Source organism: Biomphalaria glabrata, chromosome 8 (genome assembly GCF_947242115.1).
Source record: "Biomphalaria glabrata chromosome 8, xgBioGlab47.1, whole genome shotgun sequence".
Classification (NCBI taxonomy): Eukaryota; Metazoa; Mollusca; class Gastropoda; family Planorbidae; genus Biomphalaria; species Biomphalaria glabrata.
Window position 1 is genome coordinate 20,436,522 of NC_074718.1, and position 24,530 is coordinate 20,461,051.

General features: G+C 36.4%; 1 protein-coding gene across 5 annotated transcripts in view; it reads left to right on the forward strand.

Annotated features, from left to right (window-relative positions):
- Nucleotides 1–24,530, forward strand: part of LOC106061043 (UPF0547 protein C16orf87 homolog) — a 73,098-nt gene that overhangs the window by 38,662 nt on the left and 9,906 nt on the right. For all 5 annotated transcript variants that reach the window (XM_056039151.1, XM_056039149.1, XM_056039150.1 and 2 more), the window contains exons 4-5: nt 1,413–1,567; nt 10,619–10,721. In XM_056039151.1, coding sequence (XP_055895126.1) covers nt 1,413–1,567; nt 10,619–10,721 — 258 coding nt within the window. The remainder of the gene's footprint in view (nt 1–1,412; nt 1,568–10,618; nt 10,722–24,530) is intronic.

The following is a 24,530-nucleotide window of genomic DNA, read 5'->3' on the forward strand; positions in this document are numbered from 1 at the left end:
TTTGAAATTCAACAAGAATATCAACAACTCACGGCGCTCCCCCTGACTCCCTAGCTGCCCTTTGGCGGTGTGTACTGTATTTCCACTAATTATAGGAAGAGAGTATTCTAGGGTAGAAAAATGTTTGAACGAATGAAAGATTAGAATCACAATATAATGAAGATATATAAATTGCGGAGTGGGGTGAAAATCTCCCCCCCCCCAAACGAAAATATATGACATGCCATTTGTGGGCCAGTTTATATGGTAATGCCCGGGCCAATTTCGATACCCAGTCCGCCCCTGCTTATACTTAGAGATTAGTTTTTAGAAATTTAGATCTAGTAGATCTAAATCAGACTAGTTTTAATTCTAGAGTTTAGGTTAAAGTTAAAGCTATTTGCTAGTGTTGTACGTGGTGTTAACTAGATTCAAACTAAATATAATCATGTACTACAATAACTAGATTCAATGAGCTCAACATTGTTAATGTTTTTTTCCCCCATATTGGGCCTATTTAGGGACGACTAGGTTAATAATCACTATTAAGTGTATAGATAGAGTCTATAATTTTTAACTTTGTTTTTCTAGATCTAGGCCCAGCACCTCGATCAGATCAGTCTAGAAATATATAGACCTCATACTACTATTACTAGATCTAAATTTAGAATTTAGGTCTACTTCATACATCATTAAAGATCTGAGGAAAGAAGATCTAGTTCTTGATCAAAAGCAGTAGATCTAGAACTAGAATAAGCCTGAAGCAGTAACACAAAGCCATAAATTGCGAAACTTGACTAAAACGAAACATGTGTATATATGTTTTTTTTAAGCATTATGAAACTAAAAAAAAGTATTACATTGGTTTCCGCGTAAGACCCCAAAACCTCTTCAGTTGGTCTTTAAAGCTTTAGGTTATTTTGGAGACTATTGTTGTTAAGTTCTTTGAATTGGTAGCGTTTGTGGTGCAGTTTTAAGAGAGCCTGAATACAGTGAATAGTGAGAGTCTATTCAATATTATAGGAGTTTAAATTATGTTCCAAATCTGTTTATCAAATGCTGTTCATTGTTACTCCTTTTTGACTGCTCATGTTTGAACATCATCCCTTTAAGTAAGCTTGATTTGGATAGTTTCCCCCTTCCCCCTCCCAACTTTTTTTTTTAATGAAGATCTCTAATTTTTTATATTCATAATTACTCCTCCCTTAAAATAAATAATTTATTTTTTTATGGCTTTTTGTATCCAATGATATCCCAGTTTCAATAATTTATACCTAATCCCTGACAAATATATTTTTTATTTAGTTTTCTAACAACTTTTATTTGTTTTCCTTTTAATGATATCTTGATTTAAGTTGTTCCTTTATCATATCAATCAAGAACTTACAAATAAGCCTGTTTTAAAATATAGCCCAAACATTTTTCCTGCATAGCTTCAACAGCTTCAAGCTCAACTTCAAGCACACCAACAGAAACTGATTCTTTAGATAAAGTTGGTAGAAGATTTAGAACTAAGCGCATGCGCCCAGACTATTTCAATTCACTTGAGCTAGAATATGCATCACGAACATTCAGACAGAGAAAAACGGTAATTTATAATGTAATTTTTTAATGCCTAGTTTTTTTTTTCATTCTCTTTTGTGTTCCACAAAGAGAATATGTTATTTTTTCAAATACATCTCATTTTAATAGGCACATTGTTATTATTTACTGCTTGACCACCTGGCCTATATGTTTGTCATTGGAAACACAGCAAATTGTTCACCAACAAATGTACACAACAATTGGTTAATCTCACAATTTGTTCACCTGACAAATGGCTCACAGACAACTGATTCAAATTAAATGGTTCACTGACACATGAGAAAGCAGTGCAAAGCCTTCAGCGCCTTGGATGATATCATGTCCTTGTCTCTTGTGGAATCGTATGAGCAGGACAGAGTTACAAAACTATACTTTCCACGCTATCTTGTCGTTAAAAAAATCTTAAGTAGTTCTAGCTAATCATAGGCCTATATACATCAGGGCGTCACTGCCTGGAAATGGACTATTCTTATTAGATCTACCACTAGATAGTATTGCTTTTTTTTTCGCACAGGCTGTCGTGCAAAGATTTAAATGTTTACTAGATCTACTAATCTAAATAAAGCAAAGTTTCTTTCAATTTATATAAAGTCTTCAATCTGATTGGGAATTAATTGATTGATTAGTTCTAATTCATCTAGACTGGATCTAGAACTAGAGATATGTTTTGATGTCAGGCACTTGTAATAGAATTTACATAAATCCTTTAAAAATCTAAATTTAGAATTAAGATATTGTAATAACTTAACGAAGGCAACTCAACAAGACATAGATGTTTATTTACAAGAGGATATGACAAACTTATTGTACATCTGCCTTGAGCACAGCATCTTCTCTAGACTTGGTCGGAAACCGTTATTCTTCCTAATGTAAATATTCTTCCTAGTCTGGTTTCTAGAAGTGCGCACCTTCTGCACTATCCTGAATGGCGGTGTGCCTGGCAGAGTTATAACAATACAGACTACATCTAAATCTAAATAAATCTAGATTATTCTAGATATAGATCTAATTCTAATCTAGTTTCTAGATCTAGATGTGACCAGGTGTGTAATAGACTTAAATTTAGAACTAATCTTCTAGATCGTAGTACATCTAATAATATCTAATTATTATTATAGATTTAGACTACTGACTAGCTCAAGGCTATAGATATCTGTAACTATAGATTTACTCAAAATCTTCTTCTTCTAGCCAGCTTTATTGCTGCTGAACTGTGAGCTCTTTTGCAGACTGTGCCAAGGAAAAAAAGTGTGCTGTTTTCTTCAGTTGTTCAGCACTGCCGTACAGGGTGTTGGTTATGTTGGGCTGTAGTGAAAGTAGGGTCTGCCTAAGGTGGATTAGGGAGGGGCATTCAAAGAGGATATGGATTAAGGTTTCAAAAGGGTGGTTGCAGTGTCTGCAAAGGGGGAGTTGTGTGTAGTTTATTTTGTTCAGATGGTAATTTAATAGAGGTTTGTGTCCTGTTCTTATTTGAAAAATTGTAGATTGTTCTTTGCAGGGAGGAAGTTAATACTGTCCAGTTTGTTAGGCATAGTCATTTCTTTGTACATGGCTCTGCCTGTGTTTCCTGATGTCCACTGCAATCTTATAAAGTAACATAAAGAGATTAATCTCCTTTCTTATCCTTTATGGAATCTCAAATAAAAAAGGGGCAAAATTGTCTGTTCTAACTTTGTATAGGTCCAAAGTCTAAGTCTAGATCTAGTATTTCACATTCACCATAGAGCCTACAATTCTGTGGAATTGTTAAAATATCTTTAAATAGCCCTATTCACATTAAAAACCAATCAACTGTTAAAGAAGCTGCTTACAGATCTAGATTTAGATCTATTCTAGATCTAGATTTGGCTTTTTATAAACCACCATATTCATTTCTTTTGAGAAGAAAGTGAGAAGGGCAGAGGTTTTAATAGAAGAAATATTGGTTGAGCTTAATCTCTCTCTTAGCATGATAAAGGAAATCAAACTGATGTGCACTGATTTGCAGAACATATCTTCTGTGGCAGATCAAAAGCTACTGTTATAGTCACTAGCCACTAGCTAGGTTTCATTACTTATGAAGGCCTACATTCAAAGAATGAAACCCGGGGCATTCAAGGCTTAGTGTGATTGCAAAAGAAAAGCTTTAATTTTGCTGACAAAAATGATTAAATTCTTGATTCCTTGCACCCTCCTTCAACACATCTGTTTGTTTTATAAAAGAACTTCAAGCATCAGAAACCAGAATAAATAGCTTTCTCTCACAACAGCTATTTAGCAGACTCATTAGCCAAGCTTTTATATTAGTAACAAGTTCAATGACTTATTAGGATTATCTGCTTGAAAAAAAATCTTTAAAATTTTGATTGTAGAGTGTAGAGGATGCCAAAGCTTTCATTGCTAACTCGCAAAGAATGGTCTCAAAGAAAAAAATCTGAATTCTTTAAAAATGTGATAAAATATTTCCAGTGTCTGGATACCTTGTTAGGAAACTGCCTATAAACAAAACTACTTTTATAAAATTAGATGTCACTGATCCAGCTAAGCAAATTTAAGTCTAATTTCACTTGTAACAAAAATTCCCATTCTTTTGAATGAAGTTTCTGTTGCCGCTATTATGGAATGTGGAATACACTAGAGGCATTATAATCATAAAATCATTGCCAAGTGACAAGAACGGCATCATTCTAACATATTCTAGAAATGTCTTTGACAAAGACTTAAAGGGTAAATATTTTGACAAATGTACAAAATGTCTTATATAACTTTATGCTCTGTTAACTTTAAAATTGCTGCATTTTGTGTATGTTACGTGCTTGAATGATTTTTAGTCTTTCCTGAGTATATTTCTTTATATTTAGGAAATACACTTTTGTCCCTCAAAACACACATTTCCATTTTTGCATGTAGGCATCTCTGCAAAAGTGTGACCAAGCTGCAGAAATCATGCCAACTGCATGTGGAGGTTGACAGTAAGCTGCAGTAAGATGAGCTTTCATGGTGCAGGATGCTCTGTGATCTCCATGTGTAAGTCATGCCACACAGGAGTCTGAACAGTTCAGAGGTGTAATTAGCTCTATGAACCTGCTGGAATGTTCAGAGAAGGAAATAGTGGAAGGGATTGAATGAGTCATCCATGTTCTGTGCATTACCAGGCGTAGGACTGTTGAGCATCAGATGAAGTCTGTGTCCTTCTGAAGGACAGCATCCCCCATGAGAGGGTGGAACTCCAAACCATACTGCAGGCCATAGCAGCTGGGGTATCTCTACACTGATTATTACTTCCTGCACTCCAATGAATCCAACAGACATTGAAAACCTCATAGAACAACTCTCTTGGCACTACTTAATTCTGGGAGACTTCAACCCTATCAATGCTGACACAAGATGCTGTATGCTGGAGGATATCTTTATACAACATAATTTATGCATACTGGTTCTTAATAATGCATCCCCAACCTACTTGCATCCAGGAACTAGATCTCTCACCTGCATGACCTCACTATCTGCCTCTCTGGACTACTGGAGTTTGTAAGTAATGCCAACTATCTCTCCTAATCGCTACAACCGCAGCGGTGGAAGCTGAACAAAGCCTATTGGGAACAGTTTGGCAAAAGATACCCCCAGAGCATCACAAAAAACAAACTTAATTAGCAGAGTTGAGCTGATGTTTTTGCAATCAAAGTACTTCAAAATTGCTAGAAAAGTTGTAGCACAACTTTTCCAAATCCAAAACGACCTAGCAAACTATGTTTTGATACAGCTTGCAAAATAGGCTATTGGCAATAGGAAAAAACGTCTGTCTGCATTTATGAAGAATCATTCCCAGGATAATCTAAAGCTATTCATGATAGCTAGAGAGAGGGTAGACAAACCATACAGTCAACCAAAAGGAATTCCTGGAGAAATTTTGTCGGTAGTCTGGATGCCAAAACTTCTGCGAGAGCGGTTTGGAAGGCAGTAAAGCGGATCAAAGGTAAATAATCAAATGCCATTGGGCATTTGAAATACCAAGGACAAACTGTTAGGTCCCCCAGAGATATAGCTGACTGCCTTGCATCCTCAATAGCAGATAAATCACCCACTGCACAGTACACGCCAGAATTCCAAAAGTCAAAATCAGGGAGGAAAGACATCCGATTGATTTCAAATCAGAGAACAATGAAGGCTATAACAAGCTGTTTTCACTTGAAGAATTGAGGGTCTCGCTGGACAAATCACATGACACAGCGCCAGGAGAAGATGAAATCCACTATCAGTTCCTCAAGCATCTTCCTGAACCCTCATTGACATCCCTGCTAAAAATATATAACTGTGTATGGTAAACAGGCGCCTTCCCAAACAGCTGGAGGAAAGCCACAGTTATACCAATACCTAAACCGGGAAGAGATGAGTCTGAAAACCCAAAATACTGGTATCAAATATCTTTTTATAGCATTTATAGTGTGTTTGATCCCAACTCTCCTAATTTTTTGCAGAATTTTTTCTAAAGTTAAATAAATTAATGTTCAAGAACATTTATTTTGGGCATCTTCTTTTATGTCTAAAGGCAGTAAAGGACTATCATTAGAATACTATAAAGTTTAGTAGATATACATTGGCTAAACATGATTTTTTCTTGGGGGTGGGGAGGAAAGGTTCAGAGTAAAAAATGTTTCTTACCTCTATTCAAGTCAGAACTTCTTGAAGGGGATGGGCAGAACCTGAATGCTGATCTCAAAAACGGCTCTAACGATTATTTTAGAAATTTAACAGTTGATGTATATTGCTGAGAAAAGAATTACTAGCCAACGGGCCACTGGGGAAAACTCTAGTTTGACCGTTATAATTTTTCAAATTAAAAAAGAAAGAAATTTAAATATAAAAATCAGCATTGTTTATTAAATAATTATTTTTTGTCTAAATTTGGTTTTTACTAGTAGGTGATCTGAGTCAGCATCTGCTTTTCTGAAACTTCTTACATCTAGTATATGAAATCCATGCCTCTTATCTGTAATCTATTTGATTTTAGGTGTTTTTATCATGAAAAATCCAGGTTTCTTTATGAATATTCTTATGTTGGAATTTAGTGCTGAATCAAAATCCACTAATCTTAAAACATTATTGTATTTGTCTTCATGTAAGCTTTCTTTGCGATTTGTTGGAATTAATGATGCTTCTTTTCCAATTTTGGCATTGAAATCTCCTAGTACTATTTTATTTCATGCAGTGGTATCTCTTCATAAATTATGTACAGGCTTTCGTAGAAAGCTTCTTTAGTTTTATCATCTGCATCTTCAGTAGGGGCATAAATGTTGATAAATGATATGTTGAAAAATCTCCCTCTAGTGAATGAGTCTATCATTTATAAGTTACAATCTAATAACATAACCTACTATTTCCTTGTTAATAACAACTCCTGTGCCACAAGTTATTGGTGCTTTCACCACTATAAAATATTGTGTATTCCTTTGTTCTGAGATTTTCAAGTCTTTTCACCTGATTTCCTGTAGTGCTAGAAAAGGTATTTTTAAAAATATTTCTTCAATACTTCATTGAATTGGGCTAGCAAACCTCTAACCCTAACCCTTAGCACTTTCCATGTCGCAAAACAAAAGTCATGTCCATTTCCAGGCATAGGTCGTTTTCTGTTGTGATCTGCCGGTTTTTCATGTGTTTTGGCTTTTGTAAAAAATATTTTGTATGACTGGGTTGATAGCCCTGCGCACAACCATCTGGGGGCTGCCTTTACTTTCGGGTAAGGTACCCTACCTTTGTGGATCCCTCCACTTCCTGCAAGGCAGCAGGTTTGATTTTGGTCCACACCGGGTATTTTATTTCTCTGGTACCCCCATATCTGAAGGGCATTCCCCTATCCGCCACCTGTGTAGGTGCTCGATGAAAAATAGTATACTGCAAAAAACCTAAAGGCAAGTGAAAAAAGGCAGACCACGAATACTATGGTTTTATGATTGTGACGGACCTCGTGTATGAGTGGCTCGTTGGGTGTCTAAGGGATGATTATTTTTGAGTTGCCACACACTGGTTCATCAGAGATAAATTGGGAGCATGCACGCAACAAGACAAACAATTAAAAAATATTTATTCACATAAATGTACAAGGTAGAATAAAATGGGGGGGGGGGTGCATCTATCTCGTTAGCAATATTGTATCATCATACTGAGCACTTAATGAGAGAGTAAGTCACTTTGTCCTTTGCACTTAGCTGGTTCTCCTGCTGAGGTTGCAGCTGACTGTGTCCTGGCTGTAGGTCTTGCAGCTGGAGTTGGCGCTCCAGCGGGTAGAGGGTCGCCGGTGATACAGTTCTTGTGGAGTCTCAATCCAAAGTTCTGATATCTGTAGTGGGCACAGTAGGGCGGGTGGCTGTCTACCGTGGGCACAAGTGTGCTGCGAGCAAAGCTGATCTACCATGGACAGGATAAGTTCAGTGAGTTGTGGAGATTTGGCGAAGCACAGACACGTGGTTTATAGGAATGTCATGCCTAGTAGGTTGACAAGTGAACTGTCAAATAGGCAGGCAAGTAGAGCCGATAGCGCTAAGTAGGTTGACAAGTGGTGACCTGTAGTGCTGAATAGCACTTACTAGGCAAGTGATCCTAAAAGGGTAGATCCAAATAAGTAGGTAGACACCTGAGGGAGGCTGCGGATAAACAAAGACAAGTTAGGACATGTCTCTCATGCATCTTATCGGTGCCCTCGACTGAGGTGCATTCGTCAGATTGGTAAAATTGCTTTTGAGTGCAATGGTGAGATGATGACAAATGGGATTGGGAAAATAGATGGCTGATAATAGCAATATAAAATGTACATAGTAAGGGAGATAATAATCTCAATCAAATAACATATGTTGAAAGAGAGGGGGGGAGTGGACGGTGGTCAGCGACCATGGCGCTATTGTTGACATACAGCCCTTGGCCATGAACAATGGAGCGAGCTTGAATTGAGAGAGTGTCCGTTCAGGGGGCTCAACTCTGGTCAAAGTAAAATGGAAAAAGGGAATATAATTCATCTCTATTTTCTAAGCGCAGCGTTAATGCGTTAGCAAGATTATCAAGGTCAGCCGAGGTAAAAGGAAATAAAATAAAATATACATATATATACAAGGTTGCGTCAATGTTCAATTGAGCAGCGTTGCAATAATATTGCGGACATAGGCTAATGCAATACATAAATATGTACATAAGCAATGGTTATGTTTCTTACTTATGCCAGTGAGAAATACACAATGCACACATTAAACATAAAGGAGTAGAATCCACATGATAATATCCAGCAGGGAATATACACAAGCTAATTAAGATGGAACTGTGATTAAGGTCACTTACCACCAGGTATTCCTCTAGATGTGAGAAGAAATGATTCGTCCAGACTTGATGTCGGCGAAAATGAGAAATAGAGTGTGTCTATTTCGACCTAGTCTACCTTATAAAGGTCCAGAAGAGATGGGTGGAAACAGGAAAGGTGATAGACTAAGGATTATCTCTCACGTGGGTGAGGTCTGGAAAACAAGAATCAACAACACGAAAATCATGCCCATTACCAATGTACAGGCCCTATGTGACCCTTAAATGTCTCGTGCGTTATTGTAGGCCCCCTGCTGCATCTCCAATACTATCTCGAGAAAGAACATCTTTTATTATGCAAAATTTTTACAAAACGAACTTGCTTTAATGAACATTTGGACATGTGCTAAATATTTATGCAACATAAAGCCAGAAAATTTTCTTCCTCTAATACTTACATAACCTTCGTAGCCCTCAGGTGCATCTTCCATTGTCCTTTCATGGAAGATATTGAATAGTGTTGGTGAGAGTAGGCAGCCTTGTCTCACTCCAGCTGGAGTTTTAAACCAGTCTCTAATGTTGTTGTTGAAGTACACTGCACTAGTGGCCTGTTTATAGAGGTTTTGGGTAACTTTTATTATGTTTTGATTTGTACTGGTTTTTTCCATTGTTGCCGAGAGTGCCCCGTGCCATACTTAGTAAAGTAAAAAAGTAAAGTTCCCCTTTCAGACCTTGTGGTCTATAGGGCAGATGAAGTAAAGTTCATCTGATTCTGTGGCCTACGGTTAACAAGGGTGTCATGTGGCCAGCACAACAACCAACCGCCTTTACTTTTCCCCAACTAATGTCAGGTACCCATTAGAGCTGGGTGAGCTCAGAGGCGCCCGAAGATCCTGAAAATAAAAATCCCAGTCTTCACCAGGATTTGAACCCCGGACCCCGGTTTGGTAGTCAAGCGCTTTACCGCTCAGCCACCACGCCTCCATGCCATTCTTAGTCCAAAGCTTTATTGAAGTCAATGAAGACATGGAAAAGGCCCTGTTGGTGTTGGAGATATTTCTCGCAGATAATTCTTAGGTTTAGTATTTGTTCTGTTGTGCTGTGACCTTGTCTAAAATCCACATGATCTTCTGTTGTTAGCTGTTGGTTTTAGCTAGTTAAGTGTAAATTGCTGGGATGGCTTATAAGGATGATGGCCGGTAGCTTTGGCAGAGTTGTAAATTGCCTTTCTATTTGGAAGAGTGATGATGAGTGATTGAGTCCTGGATTTGGGCCATTCTCCTGATTGCCAGATCTTGCTGCAAATCTTTAAAAGTGCACTTATCGTGGTTTCTCTTCCAGCCTTTAGAATTTCACCTGGGATGTTTTCCACTTTGGCTGATTTTCCATTTTTCAGTGCTTTCACCACGGTTGCTACTTCCAAACAAAGAATTGGATATTATTAGATGTTGGTTACTGCAGGGACCTCCTGAGATTTCAAAGTTGTATAACTCTGAACAGTACTCAGAACACCTTCTTATCACATCTTTTTCCTCAGTCAGACATCTATTGTTTTTGTCTTTTATTGTGATAGTTCTTCTAAGCTTTTAGGTTGTTGGGTCCTTAACCAGTTAGTATGCTCTTTTACTTTTCAAGGTTGTTAAAAATGGCTACATGAAAATAATTATAAAAATTAATTATATTTTTATGACTTCAGTATCTTCATAAAAGCCAAAATCTCTTTAAAACTTACATTTAATGTAGAATATAATTGTTCATGAAGTAACTTTTGAATTGCCGTTTTGCATCATAGAGAGAAGAAAAAGAATTAAAAGGTAAAAAGAAGCGTGGCAGACCAAAAGGTACAACAGGAATACCACGTAGACCAAGAGAAGAAAAAAAAAAAGAAGAGGAAGGTATGTATGATTAAATCAAAGTATATGAATTTATTTAAATCTGTTTCATAGACTGTTTCATAGACTGTTTTCAATATTATGACATTTAAATGTATGTACTGTAGAACACTGATAAAAGGCATTCTTTTTAAATCTTCAGTTTAACTTGTCAAGTGATCTAGGGTTCAAAAGAATACAAAATTATCAGCTTGCTTTTTACCTACACTTAGATTTTCCCATGCCATTCAATACACTGGGTGGCTTATTTGAGAGAGAGTGAGAGAGAGATCGTCACCATAGACATCCGTAGCCTCTTCACATCTGGTGCCCACTGTTTTCTTAGAAAGTATGCTGCAGTTTTATACAGTGTCAGCACTGTTTTCCTTCTCTTTTCGACCTCCGTCCATGTTATTGCTATCTCTGGGGAACATATACATCTTCTCTAAGGATATACTAATGGGGTGAGAGCTTGCTGGGTAGAGGATTTCACTGTTAAGATAATCTTAGTATGCTATTTATAGAATCCTAGCTATTGCTCCTAAGCCAAATTTAGCCTCTTTTTTACTTTTACGGATGACGGCCATATATCACATTCTTATGTCGCAGTTGGGACAATGATAGTATTGAGAAGGTGGCTTATTGATTTGTTTGAACAGATAGGCTGTAGTTCTCGAAAGATGGCTTCTGCATTTCTTAATTGGCTTGTTCAAGTATCTGATAACTAATGTTGGTAATGTATCCATTGACCTGGTGGAATTAGAATAACTTTGGTCTTGTCCTGGTTCATGCGGAGGCCAATTTTGAGCGCCTCTCAATTCACTTTCTCCATTATCTCTTGAATACATTTTTTTCTAGCTGCTAGTAGTGCTATAAATACTTCAGTTCATGCCATGGAATATATATTACATAATTAATAGCTAACGGGTTCAGGAAAATAGAAACACCCATGTCTAATACCTATCTCAGTAGAGCTGTTTGTTTTCAGAATACTTGTAAGTTTTGGATGTCCCTTCTTAATCAAAAATGATTACATCCTAGCCCAAACCTCCCAGAGTAGAAGAGGGTATTAGGGTTTTAGCCTGGGACTATCAAGGTGACAGGTCCATGGGCAGTTAGTTAGTAAAAAAATGTTATTAGAAAGCTGCTATCCACATATCACTAATGGTTTATCTTTCAAAGTCATCACAAATGCCAGTCTAAGTGTCTTCCTTTACTCCCGCCCCCCCCCCCCCCCAAAGAAAAGCACTTAAAGTCGCATGCTGATTTATCAAAATATTGTAATATGTTTAATATAAATAAAGTGTATAAAACAATATTTAAGAGAATATATCTACAGCAGTTTCAATATTCACATAATATAATTTTCCTTTAGCTTTCTAACTTAAATATTTTTTTTTCTTATTAAACACATTGTACTTAATGTTTACAACTAGCCATATTATATATTGCCAGCGGGTCTTCATTTGCTGCCTAAATGATATAGTCATTGATATAGTGTATCAGAGGAATCGCTGGCTAATGTTCCTCAGAAAATTACGAGAGAGGAGATAGACAACTCACTGACATATGAGGAAGTTGAAACAGTAATTTATAAATTAACAAGGTTACAAAGACAGTTTGTGTGGAAACACAAACTCAAAATCGGCCCCCGAAGTGGTCCACCCAGGCAGGCTTCAATATTTTCAGAAAGAACATCCGAATGAAATTATATCAAAGACAAATGACAGATAAGAATGTAGAAAGAAGGTTGACGTATCTTATGTAGTGCACCAGCAGTCCAGCAGATCAAAGGATAGGTGAAAGTGAATTTAAAGTTAGATGTGTACCTGGCCCAACTGAAGTCTTATAATTGATCTAATTGTTTTGTAAAGGCTCAATCTCTTATTCGAATCCTCAAAAAAAAACATTTCCGTATAAATGCGAAAAATTAAAGGGGAAAGAAAATGCAGTTTATAACATTATTAATAGTCTTAAAATATGTCTAACTTATAATGCATACTAAATATATTTTTTCTCTAAAAAAATAGTACTTTGTATAACATAACTTACAATAAAACTTACAATAAAAAAATAAAAATATTTTTAAAAAGATTTTTGACAAAAATATCTACATCCGTTTACATAAATGTGTTAAAAATAAGGTAAATGATTGACTCCCCTAATAAAGAGCCTTAAGAGTTTGAGTGTTTAATAGTTCATTCTTGGATCTAACAACAAAAATGTGGAAAATAATGCTATTTATTATAACATTATTAATTGTTTAAATTATGTCTAACTTATAATGCATACTAAATAGATTTTTTTCTCTTTAAAAAATAATAAACATTTGTTTGTGTATAAATATAGTACTTTGTATAACATATCTTATATCTTATATAATACAGACGTTACTTCAAAAAAGAAGATGATTACGTCCTACGCGTCATGCATTTAGTCATGCATATTAACCAATGACTTAAATTCTGCCAAGTCACTGGTTTTCCTGGCTAGCTCAGGCAACCCATTCCATGCTCTAATAGCACTAGGGAAGAAGGAGTATTTGTACAAATTTGTCCTAGCATATGGGACGAGGAATGTGCCTTTATCTTTGTGTCTTTCAGAGTATTTTATTAAATTTTGTTTTTGTATTTGAAGATTATGGTTCAGTGTTTTATGTATGATTGCTACTTTACTTTTGAGCCTTCTGTCCTGAAGGCTTTCTAAATTTAGTGATTTTACTAAAGGTGTTACTCTAGTCAAATGTGAATATTCGTTTGTTATGAATCGCACTGCTCTATTTTGTGTCTGTTCTAGTTTCTTAATGTTTTCTTGAGTTGAGGGGTCCCAAACAGAGGATGCATATTCTATTATTGGCCTAACCAAGGTTAAATAACATTTTAGTTTTATGTTCTTATTTGATTTATAGAAATTTCTTTTAATAAATCCTAATGCTTTGTTTGATTTTTTTGTAGTTTCATCAATATGTGGATTCCATGACAGTTTTTCATTTATTATAACACCTAGGTATTTTGCGTTTTTAGTCTGTGTTACTGGTTTGCCATGAATAAGATAAGTGGAATTAATTTGTTTTAGTTTTTTTGTTACTCTTAACAACTGACATTTTTCTGGGTGGAAAGACATGCTCCAATTTGATTCCCATTTCTGTAATTCATCTAATTCTCTTTGTAAAATATCTGTGTCTTGTGTTGTTTTTATTGTTCTATATATTATGCAATCGTCTGCAAATAATCTGACTTTTGTTCCTGAACTAATGCAATTTGGTAAATCATTTATGTAAATTAAAAATAGTAGTGGACCCAAGACTGTTCCTTGAGGTACACCTGAGTTTACTGTTATCGGTGTTGATTTAGAGCCATTTATTATTACAGTTTGTTCTCTCCCTATCAGAAAGTCTTTAATCCACTGATGCAGTGGACCATTAATGCCGAAATATTTTAATTTTTTAAGCAAACTATGGTGGTGAACTTTGTCAAAAGCCTTAGAAAAATCTAGTAAGATAGCATCTATTTGTTCACTATTATCTAAACCTTTTGAAAAATCATCAATTAGTCCTATTAGTTGTGTTTCACATGATCTATATTTCCTAAAGCCATGTTGGTATGGTGTGAGGACATTATGTTTGTCTAAGTGGTTTATGATGTTGCTACATATTATGTGTTCTAGGATTTTACATGTGATGCTGGTAAGTGATACTGGTCTGTAGTTTCCTGGGTCAGATTTTTCTCCTTTTTTAAATAGGGGGGTGACATTAGCTTCTTTCCAGTCCTTTGGTACTCTGCCCTGGTTAAGTGAAGCCTGAAAGAGTATTTTGAACACTGGGGCTAGCTCATTACTTAGTTCTTTGAGTAATCTAGCTGGAATACCATCAGGTCCAGAAGCTTTATTTGGTTTGGTGTTGGCTAATAGTTTTTGAATTCCATTTTCTTGTACTACTATATCTTCTATGTTGTCTACTTGGTTCAAATTCAGTAATATGTCTTTGTCTCCTGGGGCTGAGAATGCTGATGCAAAGTATTTGTTTAGAATGTTTGCTTTAGTTTCATTATCATTATGTATTATGTTATGTTCATCTTTTAATGGCGCTACGCCTGTTGTTTCCATTTTCTTAGACTTAATGTATGACCATAGGTTTTTGTTGTTGTCTTTAGATATTACATTGTTTATGTATTCACTCTGCAGCTGTCTGCTTACTTTTTGGGTTAAGTGTTTAATTTTTATATACTTTTTGTAAACTCTTTCTGCATTAGTTTCTTTAAATTTTCTATGTAGGTTTTCCTTCTGTTTACAAAGCTTCTTTAGTCTATTATTAAACCAGCATTTATTTATTTTGTTTGATGTGTATTTAGTTGGTATGTGATTTTCTATAATGCTTTTAAGATGGTTTTTAATGAAATTCCAGAGGTCATCGACTGGTTGGTTAATGTCTTTTTCTAATAAGAATGTTTGTTGAAAGTTTAATGCAGCTTGGTGTAGTTGTGTTAGGTTACATTTATTCCAGAGTAAGATTTTTCTTTTGGGTTTTGTATTGGCTACTGCTTTTATCTGACTGTGTATTTTTATGATCTCATGGTCTGATAGACCAGGGATAATATCATAATCAACTACTAATCCAGGTCTGTTGGTTAAGAAGAGATCTAATGTGTTGTTTAATCTAGTTGGCTTTTTAATGATTTGATCTAAACTTAGGTTGTGTAAAGTTTCTATGAAAAGCTCATTTATGTCCTTAAGGTTTTGGTGTTTATCTATGGCTAGTGTTTTCCAATTTATATCAGGTAGGTTGAAATCACCCATAATCCAAAAAAACTACATTTTTATTTGTCTCTTTAAGTGTAGTAATCTGATTACATAGTTCCTGCATGTATTCTAAACTAGAATTTGGTGGTCTGTAAATGCTGCCTATTATAAGGGATGCTGAGGTGGTATAAATTTTACAAAATGTTGATTCTATATTTTTTGAGTTAGGTAAGGTAATTTCTTCTGCTATAAGAGTGTTTTTTATTGCTAAAAGAACTCCTCCATGATTATCAGCCCTATCTTTTCTAAAAATTGCAAAATTACTATTGAAAATTTCTGCATTATAAATTTCAGGATGTAGCCAAGTTTCTGTTCCTGCTATTATGTCTGGTTTCTCACATTCTAATAAAATTTCTAAGTCTGCTGTTTTGTTCCTAATGCTTTGAAAATTTATTACTAAGGTTTTAAGGTATTTTGGTGTTACTTCTTTAGTAGGTTTGTTTAGTGAGGCTGTTGTATTAATTTTAGTAGATTTAGGTTTAACAGGAGTGGATCTGGCAAGTGGTTGGTGAGTTTGGTTTGGGATGGTGTTTAGGATGTTGTATGGGTTAGAAGTGTCTGCATCAAAGGAATCAAACAGTCCTGATGTAAACTGAGGTAACCCACACGGTACACAGTGCCATGATGCATCTTTGTTGCCTAAGGCATAATACACAGGTGTATTCATATGGAGACATGATGCATGGTACCATTCATCGCAGGTGTCACATTGAATGGCTTTCTGTTTCATGGTGCATACTTTTTTGCAGATGTTGCATCTATCTTTAGATCTAGGCCCTGGATTTGACTCTACATCTCCTGCTATTAATATTAACAGTGATAGGTATTTATTTCTGCTGTGTCTGATTGAGAACTTCCATTTGTGATGGGTAATCTTCTTTAGTGTTATGGATGTGTATGTTAGGTTATTTTTTAAGTTGCTTTGATCTAAAGTGTGATGATTGATTATGACTGTTGTTTCTTTTTTAAGTTTAGTGTTGACTAAGGTAGATCTGGTTCTGTGTTCAGCTAGTATGTATTTAGTAATTATTAGGATAAATAGCCAGAGCAATTTCATGATGACTGTTGTTGATTTTAGTTTTTAAAGGGGTCTAGTCTAAATCTAGTTTAAGGTTTACAATGCCTAATTTATGTCTAAATCTAAATTGAAAGCTAATTTACAATGACAATTAAATCAAATGAGATGGTTTATTAAATTCAAAATATGGACATAACTTACATAACTTAACAATAAAAAAAATTTGGACAAAAAATCTACAACCGTTTGCATAAATGTGTTAAAATATGGTAAACAGTTGCCTCCCCTAATAAAAGCCTCAAGTGTTTAAGTGTTTAAAGGGAAACTCCGATGGTTTTGACAATTTTTGATATAATATGTGTTTTGATTTATAGATAATGAATATATTATTCTTTTTTTTTTATTTGCCAAGAATAACTTAGTAATTGATGTTTTTGTGACATAATTTTTCTGCGCATCCAAAACAGTCAGATTTTCACTGAATTTCTGCGTGACGTCACGAGTGTGCACTCAAATCCTATAGATAGGGAGGCGCCAAGTTATACGAGGACGAGGGAAAAAAAATTATCTTTGATAAAAAAAAATTTCTTTAGTACATCATTAAAATACTTTAAAAGAAATTTCTAATGGTGTATAAATTATGACTGTATGTTTGACAGTAAGAAAGTTATGATTTTTTTGTGCCGTTTTGACCTAACATTGGTTGACATGGAAAAAGTGATGAGAGCTTGACGCTGGCTCAGCCGGCGAGACACACCCCCAAGGTAAAAAATTAAAAAGTTGGAATTGAGTTTCGTAGACGATAGATCTACTTATTAAATAAGAAATTTAATAGTAGATCTAGTATTCGTAGTAAATTTCTAGCTCACAAATCTGATTCATTTATATTTATGAACTTCAGTTTTTTTTAAATGTCTCAGTAGTATCATTAATTGAATTCTTTGGCCTGGAAATCCAATGTATTGTTGGTACTGCATCTGGTATTAACTTCAATTTTTTTCAAATCCCATTTCCACAGCAATGAAAATGAAGTTGCTGAAACAGCTTCTCTCAAAATGGTTTGAGCATAAACAGGAATTAGCTAATGCCTTTGTAAAATATTTGCTCTTCAGGCGAATAAATTTTTCCCATTTTCCCTTTAAAACTTCATTCAAGTTCATCTCTTGGAAACAAATGAAAAGAGACACTAATTTCTGTATCAGCATACTTGCTGATTTTATCTTTGTGATTGGAACTACTGCAACAATCTGAAAAACAATATTTAATTTTCTTCAAGTAGAAATAGAGGTTTAGATCTAGAATATTATTTATAAACAATGACCGATTATAAATCAACGTGGAGACTAGATCTAGCTGTGAAGCGTGACAATAAATGCAATCCGATAGGTCTAGATCTAGACTAGAGAGTTTATCGGTTATATAGGTCTAGATCTAAATTTAGCCAGCACCCTTGTGACATCACGTTTTTAAAAACTAAAAACATCTCGCAGAACCCCGTTTTTTGGGGGGCGTGGAGAATTTTCTGTTTAATTTATTAAATATAAAATTTTCTGAGCATTTAAATAAAAAATGATATAATGTTTACTATTACAACTTTTTACGCAGAATTTAAATATGTCAATAACTAAAATTTGAAAAACTATCGGAGTTTCCCTTTAATAGTTCTAAAAGTGGTGTATTTTTATGAAAAAAACTGCTTGCATAAGTGATTTAAAAAATTTGATTTTTTGCTTTCAGAAAAAAAAAAAGTAGCCGTTGCTTCAGAACTTTGAATGGTCTAAAATATTGTGATGTCGGATTTTCACTAAATGGAACGGACAGACAGACATTTCACACAAAACTAATAGCATCTTTTCCCCTTACGTGGGACGCTAAGAAAACACAAAGCACTTGGCTCTGATGGACTTCTAGCTGAAATATTTAAAATGGGTGGTGTCGCCCTAACCGAGAGGCTAACAGACTTGTTGGCTCTATGCTGGGAGAAGTGCGTGGTCCCACCTGAACTTTGAGATTTTGTAATGATATCCCTATACAAAAATGGTGTCAAATCTAACTGTTCCATTACACTTCTGCCAGTAGCAGGAAAGATCTTTGCACTAGTCTTGCTCGACCAACAGACTCACTCTTTAGTGGATGAGGTGTTACGTGAGAGCCAATGTGGCTTCAGAGCCAGTAGAGGTACACCTGACATGATATTTGTTCTGCGACAATTACATGAAGAATGCAAAGAGCAGAACCTAAACCTATACGCTGCCTTGTGGACCTCACCAAGGCTTATGACACGGTCAGTTGCGATGATTTGTGGAGGATTTTGGCCAGGCTCGGATGCCCACCTATGCTCCTAACCATTCTCAAGCAGTTTCATGTGGGACAAAAAGGCTGGATTAGACACAATGGTGACCTGTCTGACCATTTCCCAAAAGAAAATGGTGTGAAGCAGGGCTGTGTACTTGCTCCTATTCTATTCGCTATCTTCTTTGGCTCAATACTGGGTCAAATGAGGCAGCGATTGCATGAAGGCATCTACATCAGGTTTCGTTGGGATGGCAATGTGTTCAATCTTTGACTTCTACTATCCCATACAAAAACAAAGGAGATGGTCATAACGGAACTTCTCTAAGCCAATGATTAAGCCCTGCTAGCTCACAATGAACATGATCTCCAGAATGCGGTCAACGAATTAGCATACGCTGCCGCCTCTTTCAGTTTATCTATAAATCCCGGGAAAACAGAAGTCATGTTCCAGAAGTCACCCAATAAAACCTACTGAGGCCCAAGGATCACCATAAACGGACGACCCTTAACATGGTAGACCAGTTCACTTATCTGGGTAGTAGAGTATCAAATGACGCTTCACTTTCAAGGGAAGTTGATAACCATCTAGCCAGGGCCAGTAGCGCTTTTAGACGCCTTCAGGCGAGAATTTGTTGGAATAAATTGCTCCGCCTGCCTACAAAATCATTGTCTACCAGGCGGTGGTAGACTCAGCCCTTCTATATGGATCTGAGACATGGATACTATACAGAAAGCAACTAAGACTACTTGAGCGCTTTTACCAAAGATGCTTGCGCTCCATCATGGAAATACGGTGGCAAAACGCACTACAAACAGTGATGTCCTTGCAAACGCCGATTTGGACAGTATAGAGTCCGACAGTCACGCTGGGCAGGGCATGTAGCCCGTATGGGAGACAAACATATGCCAAAGGATGTCTTTTTAGTGAGCTTCAAATAACAGCTTAGGCGCCAACTTGCCTTAGCTGACATAGAAGAGAATACCTGGTTACATACGGCCTCAGAACGAGACAGCTGGAGGTCACTCACAAATGCGCTGTATACACATATGAGACCAAAAGAAAATCTGCAGCATTGGACAGGCACAGATGGGGAAAAGAAAAACTTAATTGACCACTGGTGGACATAGGTTATGCTTGACCTGGATGTGGCAAAATATGTAGGTCACAGCTGGGGCTGTACTTGAAAACAAGCTTTATCATTAGTGTATTAGAAACAATTAAACAAATAATAATGTTATACGTAAAGCGAATGTAAAAATAGTATGAATGGAGCTATAAAATAGCTAATTGACCTAAATCCAATTTTTTTTAGCGGCACCTGAAATGGGAATAGCCGCTGTTAGTTTCGTTTCGTTTTCTAAAAAAGATATTGAAAATCTGTCATGATATTTTAGACCTTTCAAAGTTCTGATGCAACGGCTACTTTTTTCCTTTCTGAAATCAACTATGCAAGCATTTTTTTAATAAAAATACACCATTTTTACAATTATTCACTATTAACTCTTTCTCTCCTAACTGACGATACCAATGCTGATTTGATTGCCTTTTTATCTGCCTGAGTGGATCACTTCGGGGCACTAGCGGATCCAAAACTTTGGCGGGGGGGGGGGATTTTTTTCCAAACCCTAACGCCCAGTAAACCCTAACTCTGTGCATAAACGCACACACAGCATATGTGTGTGTGTGTGTGTGAGAATATAAAAAAAAGCAGTGTTTCTTAACTTTTGTCAAAAAAAAAGACAGTCATGTTGTTGGCCTTTTCTCTTGACAGCTAGGGGGGTCTTGGATAGCACTGTAAGCTTAACCAGTGGGGTTTGGGGTGAAGCCCCGACACCAAGCGTTTTCTTGCATTCTTCAACTGCGGAAACACATTCTCCTGACATCTACAGATAATTATTCATCCTATTAAAAAAGGCAGGTCAAATTAAGTAAAATAAAGTACAGTGCGGGCAAGGCCAATCCTGAAATGTGACAATCAAGGCACAAGAAGTATCTTCTTGTCTTATATAATACAGACGTCACTTCAAAAAAAAAAGATGATTACTTCCTACGCGTCATGCATGTTAACCAATGACTCAAATTTTGCCAAGTCACTTATTTTCCTGGCTGGCTCAGGCAACCCATTTCATGCTCTATTAGCACTAGGGAAGAAGGAGCATTTGTTCTAGCATATGGAACGAGGAATGTGCTTTTATCTTTGTGTCTTTCTGAGTATTTTATTAGCGGCCCCCGTAAGGGAAAGCCACCATTAGGTTTGTGCAAAATGTCCGTCACACTCAGAACTAGAAAACTAGAAGAGAAATTAAAAATATTATTTCACCATTCGATGTGGCTTGAAAAGTTAGGTGCAACGGCTACTTTTTGTTTCTAAAAGCAAACTGCTTAATTTATAAAATTAATTATGCAAGCGATTTTTTCTTAAAAATACACCAATTCTAAAAAAAAATACATAAATGTAAGGAAGATAATGTTACAATATGTTAACAAAGAAAGACAATTTTTTGGTTATTTTCAGTATCACTAAGTCAAATATATTTATAAAATGTACAAGAAATGTTCACAATAAATATAAATATTAGTCAAAGGTGTTTTTTCTGGTCAACTAGCTGCTAAAATTAAAAGAAAACATTTATGTTTGTTTATAAAGGCTAAGAATGCACTTTGTATGTAAATATCACCTACATTTTTTAATGTGTGTTTTATACAGCGACTTTCGTGCAGTAGCGCGACATTTATGTCTTCAACTCTAATGTCAAGGCTGTCCTACTATATGGTTTTGAAACATGGAGAACAATTGAAGCAAAAAACAGAAAAAGTACAGACCTTCATCAACAGATGCCTGAGAAATATCCCAAAATACACTGGTGCGACAAAGTAGAAAACACCAAACTGTGGGAGATGAGTGGGCTGAAAAATATAGAGGTGCGAATCTTAGAGAGGAAGTGGAGATGGATTGGTCACACCCTTAGAAAAGTTAACAGCAACAGAGGAAGACAGGCCTTAGAGTGGAACCCCCAGGGAACAAGACGTAGAGGAAGACCAAAAAGAACATGGTGATGCAATATACTAGAGAAGCCAAGAGGACCGGAAAGAGCTGGGAAGCCATAAAAAAACTAGCAAGAGACTGGAGAGTGGTGTGTTTTTGTCGAGGCCCTATGTTCCATGAGGAACCCAAAGGAATGAGGATGATAACTACAGTTTGTTCTCTCCCTATCAGATAATCCTTAATCCAATGATGCGATGGACCATCAATGCTTAAATATTTTAGTTTTTTAAGCAGGCTATGGGAAATCTAATAAGATAGCATCATTTGCTCACTATTATCTATTTTAAACCTTTTGAAAAATCAGTCCTATTAGTTGTGTTTCACATGATCTATATTTCCTAAAGCCATGTTGGTATGGAGTAAGGACATTATGTTTAAGTTTATGATGATACTACATATTATGTGTTCTAGGATTTTACATGTGATGCTGGCTAGTGTTACTGGTCTGTAGTTTCCTGGGTCAGATTTTTCTCCTTTTTTAAATAGAGAGTGACGTTAGCTTCTTCTAGTGCCTTGGTACTCTGCCCTGGTTGAGAGGTGCCTGAAAAAGTTTTTTGAACACTGGTGCTACCTCATTGCTTAGTTCTTTTAATCTAGCTGGAATACCATCAGGTCCAGATGCTTTATTCGCTATAACGTTTGCTAATAGTTTTTGGATTCCTTTTTTTTTTGTACTTCTATATCTCCTATGTTGTCTACTTGGTTTAAATTAATAATAATAATAATAATCTTTATTGTTCGTATGGAAATTTGTCTTACAATTTGTGCATTACACCAAACAAAAAAACATTTTAACTATTAGAAACCAAAGTGTACATTCACACCAGACTCACTCATAATTTACATGTGACTAAGTTTATATCAGATTGTTCTTATTTAATTTTCTCCCCCACATTAAGGAACTTAGGAAAAAATGCCAAAGGTCATTAAACATACTCAGAGTACTCAGCCATACGGACCAGGGGGGTTGACAGAGATACCTTGCTGTTGCTATATCAGAGTCTAATCCGATCAAAATTGGACTACGGATCCATAATATATGGAGCAGCAAGGAAGTCTTATCTAAAAATACTGGAACCAATACAAAATGCTGCCCTGCGCCTCTGTCTCGGCGCATTTCGCACATCATCAATTCCAAGTCTCCATGTAGAGGCTGCAGAACTCCCCATGGACATAAGAATGAAAGAATGAAAAAGCTTGCAATGCAGTACATAGTCAAGCTAAAATCCAACCCCACGAACCATTCTTTCGATTCCATATTCAATCCTACAAATAATGAACTATACATTCGAAGGCCCAACATCATACAGCTGTTGGGACTTCAAATGAGAGAATCCATCCAAAATTTAACCCCACCCATTGACCAAATTTCTAAAATAGAAACCCCACAGAATCCTCCTTGGCTAATGAATAAACCCAAATTAAATTTATCCCTCCTTAATTTCAAAAAAGAAAATACAGACCCAGATGCTCCATCTTTACGGCCGAATTGCATGCACTATCACTCGCACTTATGGCCCTCAAAGCATCAGAAAGGAGGAAATTTATAATATGCTCTGACTCCAAATCTGCATTGCAAGCTCTGGGGCGGATGAAGACTGACATTCCATTGGTACATAAGTGCCTAAAGCTGTTGGACCAAATAACAGCCGGCCATAGGGATGTCACCTTCATCTGGGTCCCCTCCCATGTGGGCATAGAGGGAAACGAAACAGCAGACAGAGAAGCAAAGAGAGCCCTAAATCATGCGGTGTCAGGAACCCAAATTCCCTGCTCGGACCTGAGACAAAGTATTGCCTCTGCCATCTATCGAGAGTGGCAGAACCGATGGGAGGCTGAGACTCACAGTAAACTCAGGCAGATTGTGGCGGATTTCAGGTGGCGGCCCACATCTAAGGGTCTGACAAGGCGTGGTAGCACGACCATGTCCAGACTTAGGATTGGCCACACCTACATCACGCACTCTTTTGTGCTGAAGAAAGAGGAGCCCCCACTTTGTGAGTATTGTGACTCTCGCCTCACTGTGGAACATATCCTCATTGACTGCCCCAGATACCAGGATGTCAGGGAGAAATATTTTAGAGCCACTAACTTAAAAACACTATTCGACAAAGTTGACCCTCGGAAGGTACTGGGCTTTATCCGGGAAGTGGGGTTCTCTACGAAGATCTGATTTATGCATTTGTGAACATGTACTATTTACATTAGATTTTTACCAAATTATAAAATTTTTACTATCTTTAGTATTTTAACTATGAATAGACCTTGATTTTAATGATTCAACTGTTTAGAATTTAGCCAATGTTATGTAGAGAGAGAGAGTAGTCCTTAAGGGACTGCAGGCACGACATGGCCTAAATTGTGCCGATGTGCCTAAAATCAAAATCAAATCACTATTTGAACTGTTAATAGACCTTGTTTTTAATGATTTAACTGTATAGAATTTAGCCCTTGTTATGTAAAGGGAGAGTGATCCTTAAAGGATTACGGGCACGACATGGCCTATACTGTGCCGATGTGCCTAAACTCAAAACTCACTGTAAAGGGAGAGTGATCCTTAAAGGATTACGGGCACAACATGGCCTAAATTGTGCCGATGTGCCTAAACTCAAACTCACACCAATGTGGTTGGCACAGGAAACTATATTTCTGACGTTAAATCTGTGCTCCTTTTTG